Source organism: Sus scrofa, chromosome 8, assembly GCF_000003025.6.
Source record: "Sus scrofa isolate TJ Tabasco breed Duroc chromosome 8, Sscrofa11.1, whole genome shotgun sequence".
Lineage (NCBI taxonomy): Eukaryota > Metazoa > Chordata > Mammalia > Artiodactyla > Suidae > Sus > Sus scrofa.
The window spans coordinates 582,236-606,958 of NC_010450.4; the positions used below are offsets into that span (position 1 = coordinate 582,236).

General features: G+C 62.6%; 1 protein-coding gene across 6 annotated transcripts in view; it reads left to right on the plus strand.

Moving 5' to 3' along the window:
- UVSSA (UV stimulated scaffold protein A) overlaps positions 1-20,382 on the plus strand; it is a 29,319-nt gene extending 8,937 nt beyond the window's left edge. For 5 of the 6 annotated variants that reach the window (XM_021100878.1, XM_021100882.1, XM_021100881.1 and 2 more), the window contains 7 exons: positions 3,087-3,195; positions 7,894-8,041; positions 8,376-8,501; positions 8,922-9,105; positions 9,386-9,485; positions 11,714-11,888; positions 13,123-20,382. In XM_021100878.1, the coding sequence (XP_020956537.1) occupies positions 3,087-3,195; positions 7,894-8,041; positions 8,376-8,501; positions 8,922-9,105; positions 9,386-9,485; positions 11,714-11,888; positions 13,123-13,216 (936 nt within the window). In that variant the 3' untranslated portion in view covers positions 13,217-20,382. Of the gene's footprint in view, positions 1-3,086; positions 3,196-7,893; positions 8,042-8,375; positions 8,502-8,921; positions 9,106-9,354; positions 9,486-11,713; positions 11,889-13,122 lie in introns of those variants that run through there. The other variant, XM_021100883.1, reaches the window with a different exon arrangement.

The window sequence follows — 24,723 nt, forward strand, 5'->3', positions numbered from 1 at the left end:
CCCTTGTGCTCTGCCCTGCGAGGTGGTCCCGGCAGCGGCAGCGGGGATGCACATGAGCTATTGGCCTGGCCGGGCAATTTGCACGGCCTTCCAGGGAGGCATTAGCATATAAATAGCAGGGCCACAACGAGTCTCACAGCTGAGCACGTTTAATTTTTAGTTTATAAGAGAGGCTGGGGCGGTGAAGGCGTCGCCATCCAGCTGGGGAGACAGAGGCAACCGGGGCTCCCTTGTCTGACGAGGCCTGACGTCATCTTTGTTTTAAAAAGAGAAACGGACACACGAGACTGAACAAAAGTGGTTTCTCGGGTGAAAAGGGATGGAGACGGCGCCCGAGTTAATTACATGCCCAGGATTTATCTGGCAGCCCGTGGGCCCTGTGGCAGGTGGCAGGCCGGGCGGGTGGCAGGTAGGCAGGGAGGCGGCTCTTCCCCTCCCGCCCGCTCCGGTAATTAGCAGCCCCAACCCGCCACCCTGGTTCCCTTGTAGATTTTAGCCATTTCATTGCTTGTTTAATTATGACCATGGAGCCTCATTTTTCTAAATCCTTTTAACTGGGGGTGAGAATCAATTGGCGAGAAAGCAGAGGAAGGCCGGTGCTGCCCGTGGGGCCTGGCCCGCTCCCTCCGAGGCGGTGGAACTTCAGCATCAGGGAAGGTGGGCACGCCAGGGGCGGGCAGGTTCCTCGGGGTCTCTCTTCGCCGGGGTCTCTCGGCTGCTAGAAAGCCCGGCTCCCTGAGCCGGCCCCCCGAACCGACCGCAGGTCTGGCCCGTTCGGAGGGCTCCCGCCTTCACCCCTTCCTCCTGTGCCCTGCCCGCTCTGCCCCAGCGCCCCCACCCAGGCCCTGGGCCCCGGGCTGGCTTCTGACCCGACCTGTGGCCTGACCCCTTCCTCCCTGTGCCCTGCCCGCTCTGCCCCAGCGCCCCCACCCGGGCCCCGGGCCCCGTGCCCCGGGCTGGCTTCTGACCCGACCTATGGCCTTGCCCCTGGGGGAGCTGCCCGCTGCTCCCAGCCTCAAGCTTTCCAAGGCCTGGAGAGCTCTGCCTGCCTAATAGGTGTGTCCTCTGAACAGCCCTTGGCCCTCTGGGGTCCTGGCTGCGGGGACTGTGCCTGAGGCCATCGGGCGCCCCTGCCCTCCCCGAAGGCAGTATGCCCAGAACCAGTCATAGAGGGTTCCTGGGTGCTCAGAGTATTGGTCGCCCGGTGCACCCCATGTGACCTGAACGTGAACTGGTGCTTGATTTGTTCAAGCTCGAAGCAGCGGTGACATCCCTGCCTCTGTGCCAGCATAGAATGGAGTGGGTCATCCCAGCTGCCTCTGCATGAGCACCCCAGAGCCTTCACGTGCGGCCGCGCCTGAGGGTCTGGCCGAGGGCCCCGAGCAGGCCGCTCTCGGAGGCCAGGCGGGCCTCACGGCCTCAGCAGCCCCGTCCTGTCGGCACTGATTGAAGAACCGAGGGGAGCCGGGGCTTCGTTTCCTCATGGGAACGGCCGGCTCGAGTTGGGGAGAAAGAAGGCACGGTTCCTAATAGTTGGCGAAGGGGCCAGATATCTTTTAGGAAATGAAAATTTAATAAAAGGTCCCCGGTGAAACGCAAGGGTGTGAGCAATAAGCATAATATTTTATGAAAATGACCCCCATATTTAAAATGGGGCGCTGTGTGTTATGCATTGTAGCCGCGAGTCCACATCTACCTTTTAGAAAATTAAAACACATAAATTCTGTTTAGTGTTTGATGCGCGCTGCGCCCGCCGGGCCGCGGCGCCTCGAACCTTGGGCTGCTCTCCACCTTTCATAAATTCCTGGGTGGATTCCGCACAAAAATAATTTTCAGGTCCGCGGCTCATTGTTATTCAAACGTGATGGATCGTGGCCATTTGCTCGGCTCCGGAGTTAAGTGCCCCTGTCATTTCCAAAGAGTATAATTGGGACGTTTCACAGGTCAGCGGTGGAGACAGGCCTCCCTTTTGATCAGTGTTAGACTGATAACAAAAATTACAGTTTCCAATGATTAATGTCTCTCTGCTTCCCCGCCACTCGCTGCGGGTTGTGCCCGAGCGCCGTGCGTTTGCATCTGATTAGGGCTCGCGGGCAGCTCCTCCGTGGCTTCCCGGCTCCGCAGAGTGGCCAAGGCTGGCGGCCACCACCGCCGAGCCTGGCTCTGTGGCCACGGGCACCTGCGGCCTGGCCGGCCTCCGGCCCTGGGGGCCAGCAGGCCAGGCCCTCCAGCCCTCATCCAGGTGGCTGCTGCGCCGCCAAGGCCGTGCCGTCGAGACTGACCTGTCCGGTGGTTCCGGCCACTGGCTGGTCTTAAGTGGGCAGCCGTCTTCCTGCCGTTTCCATCAGGTTGGGCCCAAGAGGCCTGGAGGCAGGAAACGGCCCCCAGCTGTTTCAGGTGGGGCTAGAGCTCCTGGGCGCCTTCCTGCCACTCACCCTCTAGGCGGGACCCCTGGGGTTGCTGCCTGGCCTGTCCCGGGGGTGGTGGGGGGCGCAGGGACCCGTGCGGGCCTGGGAGGGCAGGCTCGGAGCAGGAGGGCCGCCAGTGCTTGGTTCTGTTGAGCACGGCCGTCAGGCATCCCACTTTGGGCAGGGCCCTCCAGCCTCCACTGGGTGCTCGCTCCGTGCTCAGGGCCCCTGCCGCTCCCGCCAGGCCAAGCGCTGCCCACAGCACTGGAGCTGGGGGCGGAGGCAGGCGGGGAGGGCGGCCTGGTCCAGAGGAAGCTTTTTCCTCAGTGGCTTTTCACACTAGCTGTTCTCAAGGGCAGAATGTTCCAGAAGTGCTGTGGTCACCCCGGCACCACTTGGGCCCCTGAGCTGGCCCAGGGGTAGGGCTGGTGCGGTGGCCTGGCTGGAGCTGGGCGCACGGGCTGTCAGCTCCCCCCCTGCCTTCTCGGGACCTGCAGCCTGAAGGGGCTCTGTGGGGCTGGAGTCTCGAAGGGTCGGCCTGTGAAGGAGGCCTGGGGACGGCCTCCGGCGGGTCTGTCCTGCTGGACGAGAGCCCCAAGCTGAGAGGGTCTGTGGGAGCAGGCCTGGGGCTCGGGCTTCTGCCGCGGTTTTCACAGGGGGCTGCGGGTGTTCCCACAGGTGGCAGCCCCGGGGGACGAGGACGACGAGGACGACGAGGACTTCGTGGAGGTCCCTGAGAAGGAGGGCTACGAGGCCTGCGTCCCTGAGCTCCTGCGGCCCCCGTGTGGTGAGCAGCCGAGCTGCGCGGGAAGGAAGTCCCTCTCAGGGCCCTGCCCTTCAGGGCGTGACCTCACGTCCAGTCTGGGGCCCAGCAGGCCAGGAGCTGGCTGTGGCAGGCGCTCCTGCCTGTGCCGGGTGGGCCCCGGTTCACCTCGGCCTGGCCTGGCCGCGGCTCAGAGCAGCTGTCCTCAGAAGCCCCACGTTCTCTCTGAGGCCGCCCTCCCTGGCTCCCACTGTCCCCTGGCAGGTGGGCCTTCCCGCAGTTCCCGTGGTCGCAGCCAGGCTGTCCCCGTAGGGCAAGGGCCAGGGAGGCCCCTGCCCGGATACAGGCCTGTGCCCAGCCCCCACCCTGCAGCTGCAGCCCACCCAGGGCGAGGGGCAGCCCTGTGCGCGGTCACAGAGGTCTCCGTGCTTGGATGAGTCTGGGGCGGGAAGGGCACCCATCGAGCAGAGGGCAGGTGTTGGCCTGAGGGGTGACCCTGCGGTGATGGTTGAGGGGCTGGAAGGCGTCGATGGCAGGCCTGGGGGGAGCCCCCCATGTCCTTCAGGCTCCCCTGCTGCCCAGTTGCCATTTCTTAGTGTCACAGGTAGGGTAGAAGGCATCTTGCACCCCATTTCTGGAGTCACGGGCTTGGCGTCTGGCCCAGAAGCAGCAACGTACACGGTGGCCTTAAACCTGAGACCCCTGCTCCTGTGTAGAATTTTCTTTCCGGAGTTCTCCTTGTGGCTCAGCGGAAACGAATCTGACTAGCATCCACGAAGATGCAGATTCGATCCCTGGCCTGGCTCAGTGGGTTAAGGATCTGGCGTGGCTGTGGCTGTGGTGCAGGCCGGTGGCTGCAGCTCCGATTAGACCCCTCGCCTGGGAACTTCCATATGCTGTGGGTCCGGCCCTGAAAAAAAAAAGACAGACTTTTCTTCTTTGGAAACGACCTCCCAAAGACACATCTGCACAGGCGGCATCTTCTGTCCAGAGGAGGCAGAAACCCGGGACTGCGTGTGGCTTCTGTGGGGAAGTAGGCGAGGGGGTTTGCGTCGGGGTGTGTGAGATGAGAGGTAGCTTTCTTAGAAAGTCGAGGTGATTAGGTGATTGGAGGGCAAGGACGTGGCCCATTGGGGGTCACACCCCCGCCACCCGGTCCTCGTGCTGCCTGAGGGTGCGGCCGCCGGCCCGCTTGCCCTGTGCCCTGGCCGTGCGGACTGCACTGACCTCGCCGTCCCTGCCCGTGGGCCTCCTGGGACCACTGGGCCGCTTCCCATGCTCTCTGGTCACCTCTGCCCTTCCAGATGCCTGGTTTCGCTGCCTCCCCGCCTGGTGAGGCCTGGTCCCCTGCCCGGGACCAGCAGGGGCGCAGGGGCCGTGAGGCACAGGGACTGCCCTCGGGGTCTGCCCTGCTGGCCCTGCTTCGAGGGAACCCCCAGCCCCACCAGGAGGCTGTCTCCGGGCACCGCCAAGCTGGCTCTCACCTTCCCTGCCAGGTGCTCCGGCAGGACAGAGCAGAGGGAGGCTGTGGTCCCTGGTCACGGCCGTCGGCAGTACTCGTCACCGGACCCCCCCCGCCCCGAGCCCTGTGGTCTGTCCTGCGGTGGCAGGTGCCGTGTGGCCTTGCCCGTGGCTGTGCCACAGCCCCGTTGCCTGCACCTCCCTGCGTTCCTCAGCACAGGGGCCGGGGGCCGTCCTTCGTTCCCTGGCGGGTCTGGGTGCAGGCAGGTGGGACCGGCTGCCCTGGCGCGGTGAGCCGCTGCTGCCCAGCCTGGCCGAGGCCGGGCCATCCCTGAGACGCCCGTGTCCCCACGTGAAGCCCCACGGAGCCCTGGAGCCTCAGGCCACGGGTGAGAAGTGCCAGGCGAGCCAGTTCATAATACTAGTTTATATGCCGTCACTGTTTTTTCAATTAAACGCGGTGACTGCAGTGGATTGGCCCTAAATCCCCAGCCGAGGAGAGGCCGCGTTTCCTTTCTCATTTCTTTCTCTGAATTTTCACTGAGGGGCTTTTATCTTCCCCTTAATCCTGCCATTTCTGCCAGGACATAATCTCTTTCTCAGATTTACATTTTAATTACAAGGCCAGCTGAACTAGGTAAAATCAATACTGTCAGGCTCGCAGCCTAAGTTCGCGCGAAGCCGCAGCCTCTCTTCCGATCGATCTGTCCCGCCCTGTCTGCTTCAGCGCTCGGGCAAATGGGTGCCACTCGGCCGCTTTAGACAAAAAAAGGGGGTTTGGACATTTTTATGATGCTTTTGGAAAGCCACCGCGGGAGCGCCTCTGAGCCCCGGTCCTGCGCTTGAGCCAGATGCCGCGGCCGGGAGGTGCGGCTGGCGGGACCCGACCGCGACTCTGGGCTCTGGCTTTCCCGGGCGTGGGACGCCCCTGCTTTGGCTGTTCACTTTGAAAGTGTGTCGTGGAGATCGGCTTCCTGCAATAGTGTGGGTGGCAGTGTCTCGGTGCCCTGAGTACTCGTCCTGCCTCAGCACGCTCACCCGTCTCGTTAATGGTTAAAACAACACATCAATGAAAAATATATTTCATTCTTGTAACTCTTAGGCATTCTCTTATTGATCTTTGGCTGTGATTGTATCCAGCCGCGTAAGCGCCACAGTGGCCACTTCCCAGTCCGCCCCCCGCGTGTGGGGAGCGCGGCCGTACCGGGTCGGTGCCACTTGGTAAGGCTGCGTGGTCCGAGTCCTGGGTGGGGGCGTTTGGGAGTTTCTGTGTCGGCGATGGGGCCGGGTTCCCAGCTGCCTTCTGAACACGCGCACGTCCCAGGCCTTAGAGCTTGGCGCTCCTGCTGCCAAGCGGCCAGGGTGGACCCCGAGACGCAGGGCCGGCTGGCCTTGCAGAGTGCCCGGGGCGGGTGCAGGCAGGCGTGTCCGTGAGGGGCCAGGGTAGGCCTTTCCGGACTCATGGGCTGTGTGTGGCCTCTGTTTCAGCTACTCCCGGGCTGTGCAGACAGCCGCTGGCAGATGTGGGGCCAAGCGCAGGGCAGGCTGCGAGCCGCGTGCAGACCCCGGCCAGGTCCCCTGCCCCGTGGGCGGCCCCAGGGCCTGGCGCTCCTGCCCAGTTCTCTTTCTGTGTCCTGGGAGGGACTTCTCAGACGTGAGGCCCCACTGGAGAGGCCACCCTTGCATGACTTTAACCTGTTGAGCAGGTAGGGGCAGCCAGCTGACTACGCCTTCTGCTCAGTCGGTGTCGTGTTGCCCTTTGCTCGGTTTATTTGCCGGATAAACGTCTCTTCTGTTTTTGTTTCTTTCTTCATTTGTTTATTTACTTTTGTCTTTTCTGTTTGTTTGTTTAGGGCTGCACCGGGGCACATGGAGGTGCCCAGGCTAGGGGTCAAATTGGAGCTGCAGCTGCCAGCCTGGGCCGCAGCCACAGCCACGCGGGATCCAGGGACGTCTGTGAGCCACACCACAGCTCATGGCAACCTGGATCCTTAACTCATGGAGCCAGGCCAGGGTTTGAACCCGCGTTCTGACAGAGGCGACGTTGGTTCTTTACTGGCTGAACACAACAGGACGCCCTGCTGCTGGTGTTCAGTGTGTGAGCAAAACGGGAAAGATCCCTATGCTTCCGGTGGTCGTGCTGCCCTCTGGAGGGTGGGCCCACTACCCCCTGCTGTGCGCCTGGGCGGGGGCAGGACACTCACCTGTTCCCCTGGCTTCCAGCCATCACGCTGGGTCACCCGGATAATTCCGATGGTTGGGGGGGCGGGCGTGATGTGCTGGCCTTCACCCCGCGTGTCTTGTGCTCCCTGAGCGTAAAGGTCAGGTCACGTCGAAACCTTGCTAGGCTGGGTGTGGAAATCGGACTTCCTTTCCAGGACCTGCCGCCCGAGGGGCGCGTACGGCCTTGGGAGGAAGGCTTTTCACCCGCTTCTCTCCGCCTCGGACGCCCTGCCGTTTCCCTGTGAGCCGCTGGCCTGGTCTCCTCCTGTCTCCCTCCTCCTCCTCTGCCAGCCTCTTGGTCTTTCTCCGACTCCGGGAGGGCGGGGCTTGCTTCTTCCTCCCAGTTGGCGCGTCTCCTTCTGGGACCCAGGAATGAGGGGCTGACGCCCATGTGTTGGCCCTTCGTGCCTGTGAACGCAGAGCGAGCGCGCTGCCCCCTCCAGCCCCGCTGGGAGGTGGCGTCTCCCCACCCCCCGCCGTCTCCCGCCCACTCCTGCTCCCCTTTGTGGGTCCCCAGTGGTGCGCGACTCCAGCTCCTTGTCCCTCGTTCTCCGGACACTCGGTGTCTTTGCTCCCCAGGCTCCATTCCTGGCAGCAGCGCCCCATCTGGAGGAGGAAGTGTTTCTTGCAGGCCCTGGGCTCCTGCCCAAGTTTGGGGCGGGACGCGCCGCGCTTAGCGTGGAGTGCCCCCCAGGTCCTAGTCCAGCTGGGAGGGGCTGGCCGGGGTCGGGATGGCCCGGGAATCGGCCCAGGTGGGCCGGTGGGGCGGGGGGAGCAGGGTGAGTGGGGTCCGGCCGTGTCGGAGAAGCTGCCCTCACCCTGCGCTGGGACCTGGGCACGGACGCTGGCCCTCAGAGGTCGCTTCGCTGGGGGCCTGGGCGGTGAGGAGCCCACCTGACTGCTGGCAGGGCAGGTGCTGTTGGAGGACCCGTCCCTCTAACATGTGCTGTGGCATCACCACGGAAGAGGGCACGGTGCCGCTGGAGGTCGTCTGGGTCGTGGGGATGGTGACGAGGCTGGGCCGCGTCTCTGTTGCAGGACTGGAGGAAGGGCCGGCCACGCGGGGCTCGCAGGCGAGGAGGAGGAGGACCAGGAGCACCGAGGAGGCCCACGACCCCACCTCTGCGGCAGCCCAGCCGCATCGGCCCCAGCGCCACCCGCCCCCGGCCTCGCCCCCGAGCCCCAGGTGATGCCCGGACTCCCCCCTCTGCCGAGGCAGGCCCGCCTTTGCCCACGAGGCAGCCCCGCGTGCTCTCCTGGCCAGGCTGCTGGGCCCGGGGCTCTGCAGCCCTGGTGTGTGGGCCAGGCCGCAGGAGGGGCTGAGGCTCTGGGGTCTGAAGCGCCGGCATGGGGGCTGCGACTCCGAGGCCCAACCCACGTGGTCCCGGGCCCGTCTTCTCGGAACAGCTGCCCTGGGCCCAAGCCGAGGGGGCAGAGGTCACGCTCAGGTGTGCTGACCATGACTCCAGGGCTGTGGCCGCTCAGGGCCACGTCACTGAGTTCTGTTGTCTTGTCTCCAGGGTGCCACCGGGGCCAGAGGAGGCGGAGAAGCTGGCGGCAGAGCGGGCCCGGGCACCCGTCGTGCCCTTTGGGGCAGACTTGTGCTGCTGGGGCCAGGAGGCGGCAGCAGCTGGGTCGATCCTCAGGCGAGTGCAGCCCCGCCAGGGCCCGGCACCCGCAGCCCGCCCCAGCGGGTCACTCCGCCAGGAGGCCTGCGGACCGTCTCTCCCAGCTGCTCCCGGGGGTTTGTTCTCCCTGACGGTCAGGTGTCAGGTGTCGGGAGAGCAGGCAGGGTCGTCCGCCAGTCCCACCCCTTTCTGGCCCAGCGGCTGCTCCAGGCCGTCTGGTCCTGACTGCAGCCTCCGCAGGGGCCGGGCTCTATGGGGAGCTCCTGGGGAGCCACTCCCATCGTGTGCCGGCCCCGGGTCTAGGCCAGGCCGGGCTTTGGGGGCGGGGGGTCGTGTGCCTGCGGTGCCCCCAGCTTGCTCTGGGACTGCCCGTCCCGCGGGCCCACCACCCTCCACCACCCAGCACCCGACAGCGCTAAGAGTGCGGTCCGCCTGCAGGTCGGACTCCGAGCACCGTTTCTGGAAGCCTTGTGAGGTGGACCCGGAGGGGGACAGCACTGCCGTCTCAGAGTTGCTCCGGAGCCGCCGCATCACCTTCGCGGGGCGCTTCGAGCCTGTGCAGCACCGGTGCCGCGCTCCCCGGCCCGACGGCCGGCTCTGCGAGCGCCAGGACCGCCTGAAGGTGGGGTGGGGGCCCGGGAGGGGTGGCTGCTGGGACCCTCCCAGGGCGGGGGTCTGGGAGCCCGACAGCCGCAGGATCGGGGTGCTCTGTGCTGTCCCTGCCCCGGGCTGGCCCGGCAGCTGCAGAGGCGGACTTGGGCGCCCGGCGGGGCTCCGTCCATCTCGGAGGGCCCCTCCTCTGAGGGTGTGTGACCGGAGGGCGGGCCGCATGGGCAACCCCCCTGAGAGAGCCGAGCCAGGCTCCCCCCAGCCCCGTTAGGACTGCCTGTCCGGTGCCGCAGTGCCCTTTCCACGGGAAGATCATCCCGAGAGACGATGCGGGGCGGCCCCTCCACCCCGAGGACCAGGCCCGGGAGCAGAGGCAGCAGCTGCAGAGGCCGGGTAGGTCTGGGGACAGGGTGGGGTGGGCGGCCCGAGGCGTCTGCGGGCGTCACCTGTGCCTCCTGCTTGGTCATTTCCCTGGGGTGTGTCCAGGGCTCGCTGCCCCGGGGCTGGCAAGACCCTCAGCTTACCGACGGGAGACGTGAACCCATGGCAGCGAGAAACCAGCCTGCTGCCCCTTGTCTGGGTTCTTTGGCTGCTTCTAGATGGAGGAGGAGGCCGAGGCAGGGGGAGCGGCTCCTGCGCTGGGTGCCGGCTCTCGCGGGTGCCGTGTGCAGCAGCAGGAGGGCTGCGGGCGGTGAGGGCCTTGCGAGCTGTGCGCCGGGGGCGCAGGCGAGGTGCTGCCCGCAGCCCAGCCGCCTCTGAGCACCCTGGTCCTCCCTGCTTGGGCCCTTGTTGTCCGGCCCAAAGGCCAGTTTTGTGCCAACAGATGAGGACTTGAGCCCCTAGACGCAGTTCTCGGGCCGCGTTCCATCCTGGCTCACATGGCCCTGCTGTGTGGTAGCGCAGGCGGCAGGCTGGTGGCCCCCAGAGGCCCCTGAACAGCCAGGCCGGGTGGTGACGCGCAGAGGCGGCATCCGTGGTGGGCAGCGTGAGGGCACGGTCAGGGTACTGGGCACCCAGCGAGACCGCCGTGACCTGGGACACCTCTGCGGTCTGTGGAACCTGGACTGGGGTCTGGAGGCCCGGCCGCCCTGGGCCCCTTTCTTGGAGAAGGGCCAGGCCCTCGGGGCCAGACCCCCGAGGCAGAAGGCGGCCGTGTCCGTGGGGCGGGGCAGGCGCGCGCGTGGGGCTCCCGCCGCCCGTGTGGCCTCTTGGCGGGGCTTCTCCTTTTGTCACGAGAGACACACACGTTAGGATCGGCCTCAGCCCGGGCTGGGTGCCCGGGCCCGCGGGCCTGGGGGGCGGCGGGGAGGGGCCCTGACCCCGCGGATCGGCGGGGCGAGCCTTGCCTGGTGCTTCCCCTTCAGGAGCAGATGAGGTGCGAGTCTGCTGTCAGCCCTGAGGGGCGGCCGGTCCCGCAGCCCTGGTGACTTGTTAACAACAGGTACCGGCGGGCGCGGCGGCCGCTGGCCACTCAGATGTGAAATAGCGTCTCTCTACTAACGACGCGATCGATGCCGCCTCCCTCGCCCGGTGGGCAATTTTCTTTCCCCGGCGCTCAGCTCGGGGACAATACGCGGGGCTGCCGGCCGTGGGCGCGCAGCCCGGCCACGCGGCGGCTGCTATTGATTTTCCTCCCAGGCTTTTAAATTGCTCCTGCGTTTCCCTGAGGCGGCCGTTCCATCTGCGCCGGGCGCCGGCGTTTTCCCCTTGTGTTTACACAATCGCTCCGTTCACAGGGGCCTAAACTGTGGCGCCTTCTCATCACGCGGAGATAAACTGTTTGGACGGTTTTCCTTCATCTTGGATTAATCGCTTCTGTGGGGGCCGCCACCGCCCCTGGTCCTTGGCGTCGCAGGTGCACCGGGCGGGGGGCGGGGGGGGGGCTCGCCGCAGCCTGTCTGCGCTCGGCTTCCTCCCCTGGGGACGCGCCCGCTCCCCGCCCACCCTCTGCCCCGGCCCTTGGGGCTCCTGTTCGCATGGTGGGTGCCAGAGTGTCACATTCGCGGCCTGGGTGGCCTTCCTGAGCCAGGCTGGGCGGGATGGACGCCGACGCTCAGGCCGCCACGTGCCCAGCCCAGGAAGGAGCTGTCAGGGCCGGGGCAGAGGGCTTGGAATCCTGCCTTCTGACCCCGACACCTGTGCCCCCAGGTTGGGACGCCCCCCACCTAGCCACGACTTTCAGTCCTGGCCGACAAGCACCCTGACTTGGCTCTGGTGCAGCCTGGGGCAGCCGGACCCCGGTGGTGGTGCTGGGGGCTTTGTTTCCCCTTGGAGCGCCCCCTGTGGCAGCTCTGAGAGGGGCCATGGCGGGAAGAGCAGGGCCGTTTGGATGAACCGACACCCTCGTCGCCAGGGTCTGGGGTCAGGGTCCCTTAGGACCAAGAGAAGTCTGGCTGGCCTTGTCCCCTCGGCCCTCGGCCAACAGATGGTCACAGTCCAGCCCAGAGGCTGGCAAGCAGCCTGCACATGGCACTGTCCCCCGGCCACCGCCTGAGGGGTCGGGGGACACACCCACCCCGGCTGCAGGGTGCCGGGGCCTTGCCTGCCCGGTGGCAGGGAGGGGTCAGGCCCAGGTGAGCTCAGTGCCAAGTGTTCTCTGAAACCTCGGGGTCTGTTTGCAGCCTGGCAGGACCCCGAGTTCATGAGGGACGTGGAGGCGGCCACCGGGGTGGACCTCGGCTCGTCCAGGTGCGGCGGGAGAGGCAAGGGCGGCAGGAGGAAGCACTCGGGCCTCACGGACCTCAAGCGGCAGGCCGACACGGCGCGGGCACGCATCGCCAAGAAAGTCTTTGCCAAGTAAGAGCCCCCCGGGGCCCACCCCAGTCCCGGGGCCTGCGGTGCTGGAGGCCAGCGCCTGGCCCCCGCCCCGCGCCACATGTTTCCTGTGACCACCAGCCCCGCGGGTGGGAAGAGCGGAGCCCAGAGCCGGTCACCCTGCCACCGGTGGGGCCTTGCTGGCAGCCTGAGCACCGTGGCCCAGCAAGCTTGCCCCACGTCTCTCCCTCCCCCGCTTGACTGGGAAGGGCTGCTTAGTGCCCGAGGCACCCACGTGGTGACTTCAGGAGAGCACGTCCCCCAGGGTCTCAGCTCCAGGAAGGCGGCGCCTCGTGCCGCTCCAAGCACCGGCTCTGGGGCGGCAGTTGGGTGTCTCCTGGCCCAGCTGCACCTGCCTGGCTGGTGGGGACCGAGGCTCAGAGTGGAGAAGCCCCCAGCCCAGCACCCCGCAGCCCATCCCAGCGCCGTGGGGGCCAGAGACACGGGTGCCACCTTCCCGGCCCGGCTCTCCCAGACCTGGCAGGGCTGCCCGTGTGGGCCAGCCTCTCCCGAAGATGCCCCAAAGGCTCTCGGCCCAGCGCACCGGGCAGAGGAGGTGCTGCCAGGGACGCGGCCTGAGTCGGGTGGGACTGGAGGGCAGCTTTGCGGCACCTCCTCACTGCCAGCACGGCGTGCCTACACCGGTGTTCGGGGGAGGGCTCGGCCCCCAGGCTCAGGCACGAGGCTGGTTTCCCGAGCCTCAGCCGGGGTGGAGGGCATCCTCGGGGCTGAGGGGGGCTCCTGGCGGCCATGTGGCCTGGGGCTCTCTTGCGGGAGGCCACTGGGAGCCCTGGGGCACTGCCCTCGGCCTGGCCTCCCTGCTTCCTCCCAGGCACTGGGTGGGCACAGGCTGGGCTGGCTGAATCGGACATGTCCTCCCACATCTGCCTACGTGCTGTGCCCTCGTCCTGGGGTCCGGCCTGGTGCTGGCAAGACTGAGGGATCTTGGGAGCTACCCTCAGGGCTCAGGGAGTGATGGGAGATGCCAGGTCACGGCCAAAGTCACTTTCGGTGGCATAGCCACCCACCATGGTCTCTGGCTCTGGGCGGGAAGCGCTGGCTATTTCCGAGCTGTGTCGCCCGTCCTTAGGGAGCCTGCGAGGGGTCTGAGTGCGGCCGCCCCCAGGACCCGTGCCCAGTCCCGGCCGGGCTGCCGTCAGGAGCCCAGAGCCCTTTCAGAGTCTCCTTGACCACAGCTCGCTGTGTCTCCCTGCAGGGCAGCTGTGCAGAGAGTGGTCACAGCCATGAACCAGATGGACCAGAAGAAGCACGAGAAGTTCTCAAACCAGTTTAACTACGCGCTGCACTAGGGGCCAGGCCGCGCGTGTCCGGACACTGGGCGGCAGCTCTTCCTCTGCCGACGCGCCAGGGCAGGAAAGCAGACCCGGGCCCCGGGGGGTCACAGCGGCCACCGCCGCAGCGTGGGCTTAGCCTGAGGAAGCCGTGCCCCTTCTGATGCTCGTGGCTGCGGGCTGTGGGTTGTCCCTGCTGCACGGGCTGCTGCCTGATCTAAGCCCTCGCGCCGTGCTTCAGAGTCGCTGGGCGCAGCCCCCAGCCCTGCTCCCCAGCCTTCTGTCCCGGGGGACCCCTCAGAGCACCTCGAGGAACAGCCACACGTTGATGTGGCGCGAAGAGGAGGGCGCCGTCCCACCTGGCATGTGCAGCTCCGAGGCCTCCTGAAGCGGTTGCTGGGCAGGGAGCAGAAAACGACTGCCCTCTGTGGGCTTAGAAGCAACCTTGCTGGGAGTCCCCGCTGTGGCTCAGCAGGTGGAGAAGCCGACTGGTGTTCACGAGGACACAGGCCTCACACGGTGGGTTAAGGATCCGCCGTTGCTACAGGCTGAGGCATCGGTCGCAGACGTGGCTCGGTTCCCGCGTGGCTGTGGCTGTGCCGCAGGCCGGCTGCTGCAGCTCCCATTCAACCCCTGCCCGGTCTGGGAGCTTCCCTGTGCTGCGGGTGCAGCCTCAACGAGAGAAAGAAAAGCAACAGCCTCATTGCGACGTACCCCGCGTGACATGGCCTTCGCCCTGTAAAGCACACGGTTCAGCGGCAGTAAATCCATTTGGGGCCACACAACCCCCGCCACCGTCCAGTTCCGGACTTCTCGTCACCCGAAGACCCCTGTCCCCCAGCCCTGGCGCCCTCGCGTCCGCTCTCTGTGGCTGGACTTGCCTTGGCCGGACCCCACCTGGGAGGGTCCGTAAACGTGGCACTGCGTTGCTGGCCTTCGCCCGGCTGAGGCGTGTCGCTGCCTCAGTCCTTGTCGCGGCGGCCGGATGATGCTCCACCGTGGGGGCGTCTGTGCCCTCGCTGGGGACAGTCGGGCCGTTGCACCTCGGAGCTGCCGTGGCCGATATTGCTGAGACGCCGTGTTTAACTCTGGCGACGAAGCAGCTGCACCGTTCCCCGTGCTGCCCTCGTCTCCCCAGCTCCTGCCGGTCGGCGCGCGGCGCTGGGCACTCAGCACCCGCCGCTGTTGGGCTTTCTTAGTGGGGGGGTGGCATCGTGGTTTTGATTGGCGTTGTTCTGATGAGTAATGGCTTTGAACATCTTTTCAGGTGCTCACTGGCCATTCGGATGTCTGCTTCAGAGAAACCTCCAGAGCCTCTGCCCAGTTTTAGTTGAATTGTTTGGAGCTGCCCCAGTTCTTTACATGGTCTGGGTGCTGGACCCTCTTGCGATTTGCAGAGACTCTCTCCCATTCTGTGTCTTCACTGTCCTGATAGTGTCCTTTGAAACACAGAAATTAGGAATCTTGATGACATCTGGTATATCCGTTTTCCTTTGTCCCTTGTGCTTTTGGTGTCGCATCTAGGCAGCCACGGCCTGATCCGAGGTCAGGGACGCGCCCTTAGGCTTCCTTCTAAGGGTTTGGGTTCTGGCTCCTCAGTTCCCGTGTCTGGTCCCTTTTGAGTTCCATTCTGTCTGTGGTTCTTCTGCACGTGGATGTCTCAGCATCGTTTCTCAGGAAGGTCATTGCTCTTAAATTGTCTCGGCACTTGTGTTGATCATCAGCGGACAGTAAATGTGTGAATTTATTTCTGGGCTCTCAGTTCTGTATATCTTTGTGCCATGGCCACTGTGTTCATTGCCTCTGTGTTAGGTTTTTTCGTTTTTGTTTTTGTCTTTTGTCTTTTTTAAGGCTGCACCCAGGCATATGGAGGTTCCCAGACTAGGGGCCTACACCACAGCCGCAGCCTCAGCAATGCCAGATCCGGGCTGTGTCTGTGACCTACACCACAGCTCACAGCAACGCCGGATCCTTAACCCACCAAGCGAGGCCAGGGATCAAACCCGCAACCTCATGGTTCCTAGTCGGATTTGTTTCCACTGCACCACGATGGGAACTCCACCTTTGTGTTAAGTTTTGAAATCCTCCAACTTTGTTCTTTTTAAAGATTGTTTTGGGGAGTTCCCGGATGGCCTAGTGGATTAAGGATCCAGCGTTGTCACTGCTGTGGTCTGGGTCACTGCAGTGGCGCTGGTTCGATCCCTGGCCCAGGAACGTCTGCGTGCCGAGGGCAGGGCCAAAAAAAAGAGGTTGTTTTGGCCGTTCTGGGTTCCTTGCATGTCCAAGTAAATTTCGGGGACGTTTTGGTCCAGGTCACATTGACCCTGGAGGTGCCTTTGGGAAGCAGAGCTGGTCCTGAAGGCCGTGGGTCTGAGATACACGAGCATGGCCTGCAGCAGAAGACACTCCAGCGTGGCGTGACCCTCGGCGTCGCGTGCTTGGAGGCAGGTCCCGGACTCGGGGGCTGACCGCAAAGTTCCACGTCAGTGCCGTCACCCCGAGATGCTCACGGATCAACTGTGACCTCGTCCAATGTTAAACTTGTAATTCATGAACTTGAAGTACCTTTCCCGTGTGCTGAGGGCGTCTTTATTTCCACGGTGCTTTTAGTTGTCTTGTACAAGCCTTGGTTTCTTTTGTCCAGTTGATCTGAAGTCCTGAATTCCGTGTGACGCCGTGAATTTCGTTTGTGCTTCGTTCACTTGCTGGCGCAGAGAAACACAGCTCATCTTTTTATGTCGGCCTCGTGTCCTGAAACCTTGCTGCATTCACTTACTGGTTCTGATAGTTGAAGGGGTGTGTGTTTGCGGGGGGTTCCTTAGGATTTTCTGTGCCCGCCATCGTGCCATCTGCGAGAGCAAGTTTCATTGCTTCCTTTGCAGTCTGGGTTCCTTTTATTTCTGTCCCACCTGGTTGCTCTGACCGGAGCCTCGGTGCAGCGTCAGACAGGAGTGGAGAGAGCCGACCCCCTTGTCGCGCCCCTGCTCCCAGAGGACAGGTGTCAGTCAGTCTGTTACCCACGAGGGTGCCGAGAGGGGTGGGGTTTTCGAGGATGCCTTATTTCGGGGCGAGGAAGTTCCCCGATGTTCCCGGCTTGCTGAGTGGTTTTGTCCCGTGAGGCATGTGGATCTCGTCAGTTGGCTTTTCTGCGTCTCTGGCAGTGATCGCGGGTTTGCTCCTTCCTTCTGTTGGTGAGTATATTACACTCAGTGTTTTCCGTATGTTGCCTTCATGGGATACATCTCACACGGTCAGTTTCAGTAGTTTCTCTATTTCCAGGAACTTACCTGTTTCTTCTAGGTTATCTGAGGTAGCTTATTGACACACCGTTATTCAGAGGATTCCTTTATAATCCCTTTCACTTCCGTCAGGTTGGTAGTAATGTCTCCGCCATCATTCCTGATATTAGAAATTCGAGTCTTTTTAAATTTTCTTGGTTAGTCTAGAAAACGGTTTATCAATTTTGTTGATCTATTCAAAGTTGCTTTTCTGCCTTGTTTTCCATTCTTTATTACTTTCCACTCTAATCTTTATTATTTCCTTTGGATTACTTTGGTTTAGTATTTCTTACTCTTTTTCTAGTTTCTTTTGTCTTTTTTTTTTTTTTGTTGTTGTTTCTATTTCTTGCCGTCCCGGCATATGGAGTTCAGGCTAGGTTGATCGAGCTGTAGCCACCGCCTACGCCAGAGCCACAGCAACGCAGGATCCGAGCCGCGTCGCAACCTACACCACAGCTCACGCAACGCCGGATCGAACCACTGAGCAAGGCAGGGACCGAACCCGCAACCTCATGTTCCTAGTCGATTCGTTACCACTGCGCCACGACGGAATCTTTTTCTAGTTTCTTTCTTTCTTTTTTTTTTTTTTTTTTTTTTTTGGCCATGCCCATGCCATGCAAACGTTCCAGGTCCAGGGATAGAACCTGTGCCACAACAGTGACACCACCAGGCCCTTACCCAGTGAGCCACCAGGGAACTCCTCTAGTTTCTTGTGGAAGTTAATCTATTGATTTGAGCTCTCTTTTTTTAACGTCAGTGTTTACTGGTATAAGTTTTCATCTCAGCTCTGCTTTAGCTTCAGGCCGTATATTCCGGCATGTTGTATTTCCATCTGCATTGATCCCCAAGCACGTCCTGATTTCTCTCGTGATTTCTCATTGTACTGACCTTGTCTATTTGGGAGTTTGTTTTCTGATGTCCACATACGTGTGAATTTCCCAAATTTCCTCCTGTTGTTTGACTTCTGACTTCATGCCATGTAGCCGAAGAACACATTTTGTATGACCTCAGTCCTTTAAAACCTGAGACTGTGGTTGCTCCTGGAGAGAGTGCTTTCCGAGCCCGAGGAGATGCGGGTGCTCGGTGGCTGGCGCTCTCGCCGTCCCTTGCGGCGGGTGGCTGGTGGGGTGTGTGCCTCCTCCTTCCCGGGTCTTTACCCCAGCGGTTGACCCCTTGTTGAGACGAGGGTGTTGAAATCCGAGGCTGTTGTCGTGAAGTCGTCTCTTCCTCCGTCTTTTCTGTCAGCTTCGCTCCACGCCGGGGGGCTCGGTGGCTCACTGCAGATGTGGTCGCAGCCGTCGTTTCCTCTGACGACGGACCGCTGGTCCCGAGGCCGCCTCTGTCTCTGGGCGGCTTTTGCCCTCCCGGCGCTTTCCCACGACGTCGCCGTGCCTTTGGGTCGTGTGGGCCGTGTGCCCTTCCGCTCTGGTTGCACCTGCGCCTCTCAAGGGCTTCCCGTGGACACGGCACCTCGCTGCTGCTGTTTTTCCGGCTCTTCCGTCAGGGTTTCATCTCTTTGCCTTTGATGGAGTTACTGGTAAGATAAGATTTCTATCTGCCTTTTTTTTTTTTTTTCCGGTGGTATCTTTGTCTGGTTTTGGAATGAGGGTGATGGTGGCATCATAGCATGGCTTTGGGAGAGTTCCTTCTTCTTCAACCTTTTGGAAACGTTGCAGGAGGCTAGGCGCCAGACCCTCTTCGTATGTTTGGTAGAATTCGCCTGTGGAGCCGTCTGGTCCTGGGCTCTTCCTTGTAGGGGGTGTTTTGATGACGTATTTCATTTCATTTCTAACGCTCGGTCTGTTCAGTTGGCCTAGTTCTTCTTGATTCAGTCTTGGCAGGCTCGAAGAGTCTAGAAGGTTGTCCATTTCTTGCAACATCTGCCATTTTTCGGTTTTTCTACGTGTCTCTTTAAATCTGTCTTCCTCTGTTACTTTGTTCTCCGGTGGTAAATGGCTGTGTCATTCCCGTGGAAGGCTTAGTTCCCTTCTGTCGTCTTCACTCTTTGGTGGGTAATTTTTTCAGGGGGTGCCGCGAGGATTACCGTGCACGCAAACGCCCCGGGGGCGTCAGAGGCGCTCTGATGAGGCCGGCCCCTGTGTCTCCCAAGCGGGGAGGGAGCAGGTGGTGCCCAGAGTGCGCTTGCGCGGACCTCTCTGGCCCCCGGAGCCCCGGTCCCGTCTCTTCATTCTTTCACCTGCGTCTCAGACCGCACCTGTTGCCCTGCATTGTATCCAAGGTCACAGATCCTCTGTGGCCGTGAAAACCTGCTGTGGAGTTGCTCTAGTGAACTTTTCATTTTAGTTACCACACTTTTTCAGTCCACAGTTCCTGTGTTTTTTTCTTCCTTCTCTCTCTCTCTTTTTAGGTCGTCTCTATTTGGTAAAACATCATCTCATGCTTTAATTTTTCAGACACGGCTTTGAACACACTTACGGGAGCCGATTTCAACTCTTTGTCTGGTCATTTGAGCACCTGGGCTCATTTTCCTGAACAGCTTCTCTCGGCTGGCTTTTCCCTGTGCAGGGGCCCGCCGTTCCTGTGCGTGTGCGTGTGTGCTCCCCAGGTTTGTGGTGGCTGCTGTTTGCTTCGTGCATTTCTGGGACGGATTCTGTAACGTCTCTGTTCTTTCTTGCTGCCGGTGAAGTGCCTGTCCAGCAGCTCGGCTGCTGAGTAAGAGCTGAGCAGAGACTTCCTGACGTGCTTTGACCCAGGGAGTCCCGTGGTTTTGCTGACAAGCTGTGTGCGTGTGTGTGTGGGTTGGGCACACCTGCAGCGTTCTGCCAGACAGCCGCCAGCTCTGCCTTGGCCCTCCTTTCATGAGTGTTGCGATCTTTGCCCCACAAGAAGGTAGCGTGTCACAGTTTTCATCGGAGAGTGAGCACTTTTAACACGTGAAAGCACATGCACTGTTACCCTTTTCTGTGAGTCGTAGTCCATATCCTTTGCTTACTTTTCTGTTGGCTTATTGGTTTCTTATTAAACTGTAGGAGCTCTTCATTCAATTAGAGACCTAGCCCACTCGGAGTTCCTCTTGGAGCTCAGTGGGCTGAGAACCTGACTAGTATCCATGAGGATGCAGGTTTGAACCCTGGCTCCACTCAGTGGGTGAAGGATCCAGCGTTGCCACCAGCTGCAGCATAGGTAGCAGATGTAGCTCGGATCTCGGATGCTGTGGCTGTGGTGTAGGCTGGTGGCTGCAGCTCCGTTTCACCTCCTAGCCTGGGAGGTGCAGCCTTAAAAAAAAAAAAAAAAAAAAAAAAAAAACACCAAAAAACTAGCTCTCCATGAGCAGTTGCAAATATTTCCTTGTTTTGTATTTTCTTGCTTTTGCCATGTAATTTTCTTTGTTGGGGGGGGCATGGTTCGCGGTGGCTTGATGTGGGATCTCAGTTCCCAGCAGGGGTGGACCCTGGTCTCTGGTGGTGAAGGTGATGAGTCCTAACCACCAAACCGCCAGGGAACTCCCTGCCATGCGGATTTTTTGTGCGGTTGATTTTAAGCAGTCTTCCATGGCTTCTGAGTTTTATATGCCCCACTCAAAGGTTAAATTAGGGAGTTCCCCTGTGGTGCAGCAGGCTAAGGATATGGCGTCACTGCAGCAGCTCGGGTCACTGCTGTGGCATGAGTTCGCTCCCTGGCCTGGGAACTTTCACTTGGGGGCATAGCCAAAAAAAAAAAGAGGTTATATTTAAAAAAAGGCTCCGTCTTCTCCTCTCGAACTTTTATGGTTTCAATTTCACATTTAAATCCCTGATCTAATCATTTATATGGATGTAAAGTGTGGCCTGGAAATTCAGTTTACCTTAAATACCCTCCCAGTCCCAGCACCATTCACGAATGAATTCATTTTTTTGCAAATTTTAAATAGTGCGTTTATCACCTATTAAAGTCCCATGGAGAGTGGTTGTTTCTGAGCTTTATTCCACCTCAGCGGTCTGTCTGCCTGTTTACGTATCGTCCCCTGGTTCCGTACTACGTGCCTACGCCAAAGACCTTTGGCATTTCTGGGTTTTTTTATGTATCTTGAGGTACAGTTAGATAACTGGGAGTGAGATGGGGAGAGAAAGTGCTTTTATAACAGTTAACTCAGGCCTGGGAGTTCCTCTCGTGGCTCAGCAGAGCGCGATTAGGATCCCTGAGGACGAGGGGTCAACCCCAGGCCTTGCTCGGCGGGGTTGGGGATCCCTCATTGCCGTGAGCTGTCGTGTGGGTGGCAGATGCGGCTCAGACCTGGCGTTGCTGTGGCTGTGGTGGAGGCTGGAAGCTACAGCTCTGATTCGACCCCTAGCCTGAAACTTCCACACACTGCAGGTGTGGTCCTAAAAGACGAAAAGAAAAGAGAAATCCAGGACTGACCTGTGACTGGCGCCCCTGGCAGCAGGGTCCAGTGGATCTGGCTGAGTGTCCAGCAGGACGGACGCATAGGTCCGTGCGTCTCTGGCTGCCGGGAGCAGTGGGGGCCGGCCTGGCCCTGCTGGCCAGCGGGGTCCAGTGGACTGAAGCCTGGGGGCAGGCTCCACCACTCTGAGCCCAGGGCCCCCGTCAAGGCTTGGTGCCCAGGGCATGCTGGGGTGGGCCCCACTTTCCTCAGAAACCCTCTTCCCACCTAGACTTGTCACGTGCCTCTTGGGTGCCCATGAGTCAGGGAGGGGAGGGGCGGCCTGGCCCCGAGTGTGCGTGGGGAGCTCCCCAGCAGCAGCTCCTCCTGCTCCAGACCCAGAGCGGGGGGGCCCTGGGGGCGGGTCACGGGGGCCGGGAGCTGGCTGCTGGGTGGGCAGGGAGCTGCGGTGACATGGTGATGGAGCCGGCCACATGGCCCAGGCGCGCAGGTGGGGAGAGCCGAGAGCTGGGGGAGCGGACTCGGGCCGAGGGGCCTCCCCTGTGCCACGCTGGGGAGGGCAGGGGGCCGGAGCCACCCGCAGAGAGCAGAGGGGCCCTTGCTGCAGGTGCTGTGGGGGCGGGGGCTCTGGCCACGGGCGGGGGGATAGGATGGCCAGGGCAGGCTGGCTGGGCCCGCCCAGGGGTGGCAGAGGGCCGGGCAGGGCTGTTGGAGCAGCAGGGTGGCGGAGTGGAGTCCCCTGCACGAGTGGGAAGCTCCTAGCGGCCGTGACCGTGAGCCACGGGTGGCAGCGTGCTTCCGCCCTGAAGTGGGGCCCAGGCTGGTGAGGGGGCCCCACCGACCCGACGGGCCTTGTTCCTCCCCGGCGTCGGGGCCTGTGTCCCCAGGGCTACTGCCAGAGCCTCAGCCACCAGCGGGTCTGCAGAAGGGACCGGGAGGGGCTCGCGGGGGCCGTTCCCCGAGAGGGGCCTCCCCGGGGCCTCCAGCGCCTTCGGTCAGGTCACCTCGGCCGGTCTGTCGCAGGCAGCACCCAGCTGCCCAGAAGGCAGGAAAGGCGCTCTAGTCTGGGTTCAGGCGCCCAGCTGCCATCACACTGTCCTGGAGGAGGGTCAGTGCCCAGCAGGGGCTTCTCCAGAGGGGGCACCCCTCAGGGCTATTGACGTCGGGGGGACATGGCCACCTGGAAACATCGGGGCTGGGGCTCTGGAGTGGATGAGGCCCTCCCCACAGGACCCAGGTGCCTCAGCCCTGCGCCCTCCCCTCGAGTGTCACGGACCTGCTGCCCCCGCCCCATGCCCAAGCTGTACGTCCAGCTCTGCCTTTCCCCGTGGAAACGCCACGCCCGCCAGGAAGCCGCCGGTGGCTGGGGAGGGTCCCCCTGAGCTGAGGGGCATTTCCCTGGCCCAGGACGGAGACCCTGGTGCCGCCCCGAGAGTAGGTCAGGCTGGCTGACTGGAGCAAGGACGCGAGGTTACGGGGCCGGGAGCACGTCCGAGGTGGGGAGGGGCTGGGCTTGGCCCCTGGGGCTCATCCCCGCCTCTGCGGGACAGGGAACACGCTGGGGGTGCCAGGGGCCCACTGAGCCTGGGGAGAGCAGAAGGATGGGGGGCAGCCAGTGAGACAGCAGAGACAGCCCTGGTAACTCTGGCTCTGAAAGGGGCCGGGAGAGGTGGGTGACGCTGGGGGCTGCAGGGCTGTGGGGGGGAGGGGAGGGTGGGGGCAGGATCAGGCAGGTGGCACGAGCCTGCCGTGCAGCTGGGGTCGGGAGGGGGCGTGAGCGCAGTGGGCGGGCAGACTGCCAGTCAGGAGTGCCCACCTGGGGCCACAGGAGGCTGGTTAAATGTCCACTGAGCAGGCGGGCAGGGGGCCATGGGCAGAGCTGTGGGGTGCCCGCAGGCCCGGCAGGTCAGCTAGCTGCCCCCACACCCGTTCTGCTCTTTACCAGGAATAAGAGGCCACCAGCTAAAACCCTGCATTTCCCAGCCTGCCTTGGCGCGGAAACGCGGTCAAGTCTGGCCAGTGAGACGTGAGCAGCTGTGCTACCTGGGCTTCTGGAAAACTCCTTGAAAGGAAGGGGAGGGCTCCTCTTCTCCCTTCCCTCCCGTTTGCTGCCTGGAACATGGATGTGATGGCTGGACCCTCGCCCTCTGTCTGGGGCCGTGAGGATGCGGGCCCCGCCCAGGCGGCCTGGGCTGCTGGTTCTTCAAGGGGCCGGTGTCCCTCACGCGGGAGAAGATGAACCATCAGATTCTCTCTTTCATGCAGCGAAAGCCAGTCCTGACACACAGCCAGGCGGCAGGGGCTGGCACCGGGGGTGGGGTGGGGGGCACCAGCGTTCTGCCTCCGCGGGCCTGGCGGTCTCTGGGCGGAGGCCGGGGCACAGTGGGGCTGGGCGCCTGCAGGCTGCGGGCCCCACTCCCTCTATCCCTGGGGCTGGTCTGCGGCTGGGGGTGCTGCTGTCTGGGGCCAGGGCTGGTCCTGGGCGTGAGAAGTGCCTTCCCAGGGTGCTCTTCGTGGCACCGACGCCAGAGTGGGACCATGGGGGACAGGAGTGGGGTGCCAGCAGGGCTACCGCTCACCTCTGCTCCCAGCTCAGGGACCCCATGCTGAGAAAGGGGCAGGCAGGGGCCCCACCTTAGTGGGAGCCAGGGTAGGGGGACCAGCTTGAGCGCCCCTGGTAAGCGGCCAGAGGTGCTGCACCCCAGTTCTCCAGGTGCTCTCATGGGAGTGAGCTGGAGCCTGCACTGGAGCCAGGAGACAGAAAAAGCCCCTGGGCGGGGGCCAGGTGAGGGCTGCCCCCAGCGAGCCCATGACCTCCGGGGCCTGTTTCTTCCTGTTTGACATGGAGACGCCACTGGGGGTGTGGAGGCTCAGACCGGCCGGCACAGGCCTGTCGCCACAAGGGCCCAGCACACAGTAGGCATGCCCCAGAGAGACTGGAGGGGCTTGGAAGAGGACAGGGAGCTGCCCACTCCTGCACCAGGGCTGCACAGAGCCCTGAGTGCCCGTGTGTGCCTGGCATGTGGCCCAATGCACGGCCGTGGCACCCGCTCAAGGCTGAGCCTGGTGGTGGCATGGAGTGTGGTGGCGGCGGGGGGAGGGGAGGTGGCCCCGCTTCCCTGCCTCTGGCTTCAGCCCCTCCGCCATGGGGACCCCTGTCCTGAACCAGAGTTGGTGCTGGAGGGTCCAGAGCTGTGGCCGCAGTGTTTCTGGGTGAACTTGGTGAGGGAGGGCAGGAGGCGGGGGCCAGAGCTGTCTGGTGCGTGCGTCTGAAACACCTCTGTCCCCCTCCCCTCCCCGCCTCCGGAGCCTCGTGAGCGTGGGTGTGGGTGCAGGTGTGGCAGGAAGGGGCCCAGGAGCGCTGGCCTTCCCTGCCCTCTCCCTCCGTCCCAGCAGGTTCTGGTTGGAGCCCATCCAGGTGGGCTTCGGGGTGGGAGGCGGGTTCCTGGGGGGCAGACCTGAGGGATGCCTTTCTCCGGCCTCTGCCCAGCTCCTGGAAGTGGAGGCTGTGGTTTCTTGCTTGGCAGCCTCTGGCACCCTGCTTGGGCTAAGTGCACAGTAATGTTGAGCTTCCTTCTGGAAACTTCTGGGGCTCCTCTGTCAGCTGTCTACACCCTGGAGACCCAGGCCTCAGCAGTAAAACCAGGGGTGTCCCCACCTTTCTGCACCCCATCCTGTTAGATTCAGGAAGGTTCAGGGTGCCCACACGTCGGGGGTGGTGCTGAGCAATCCTGACGGGGGAGTGTCTGGCCCCCACCAGTGAAGGGGGGGGACGGGAGCCCCGTGCCGATGGCAGTGAGGAGCCCAGGGAGGTGCACCGGCTGGTGAGCAGCAGCCAGAGGCTCGGGAGGCAGGGGCTGCTCCTCGCCCACCCTTCGCCCACCAGTGATGCCGAGAGCAACGCG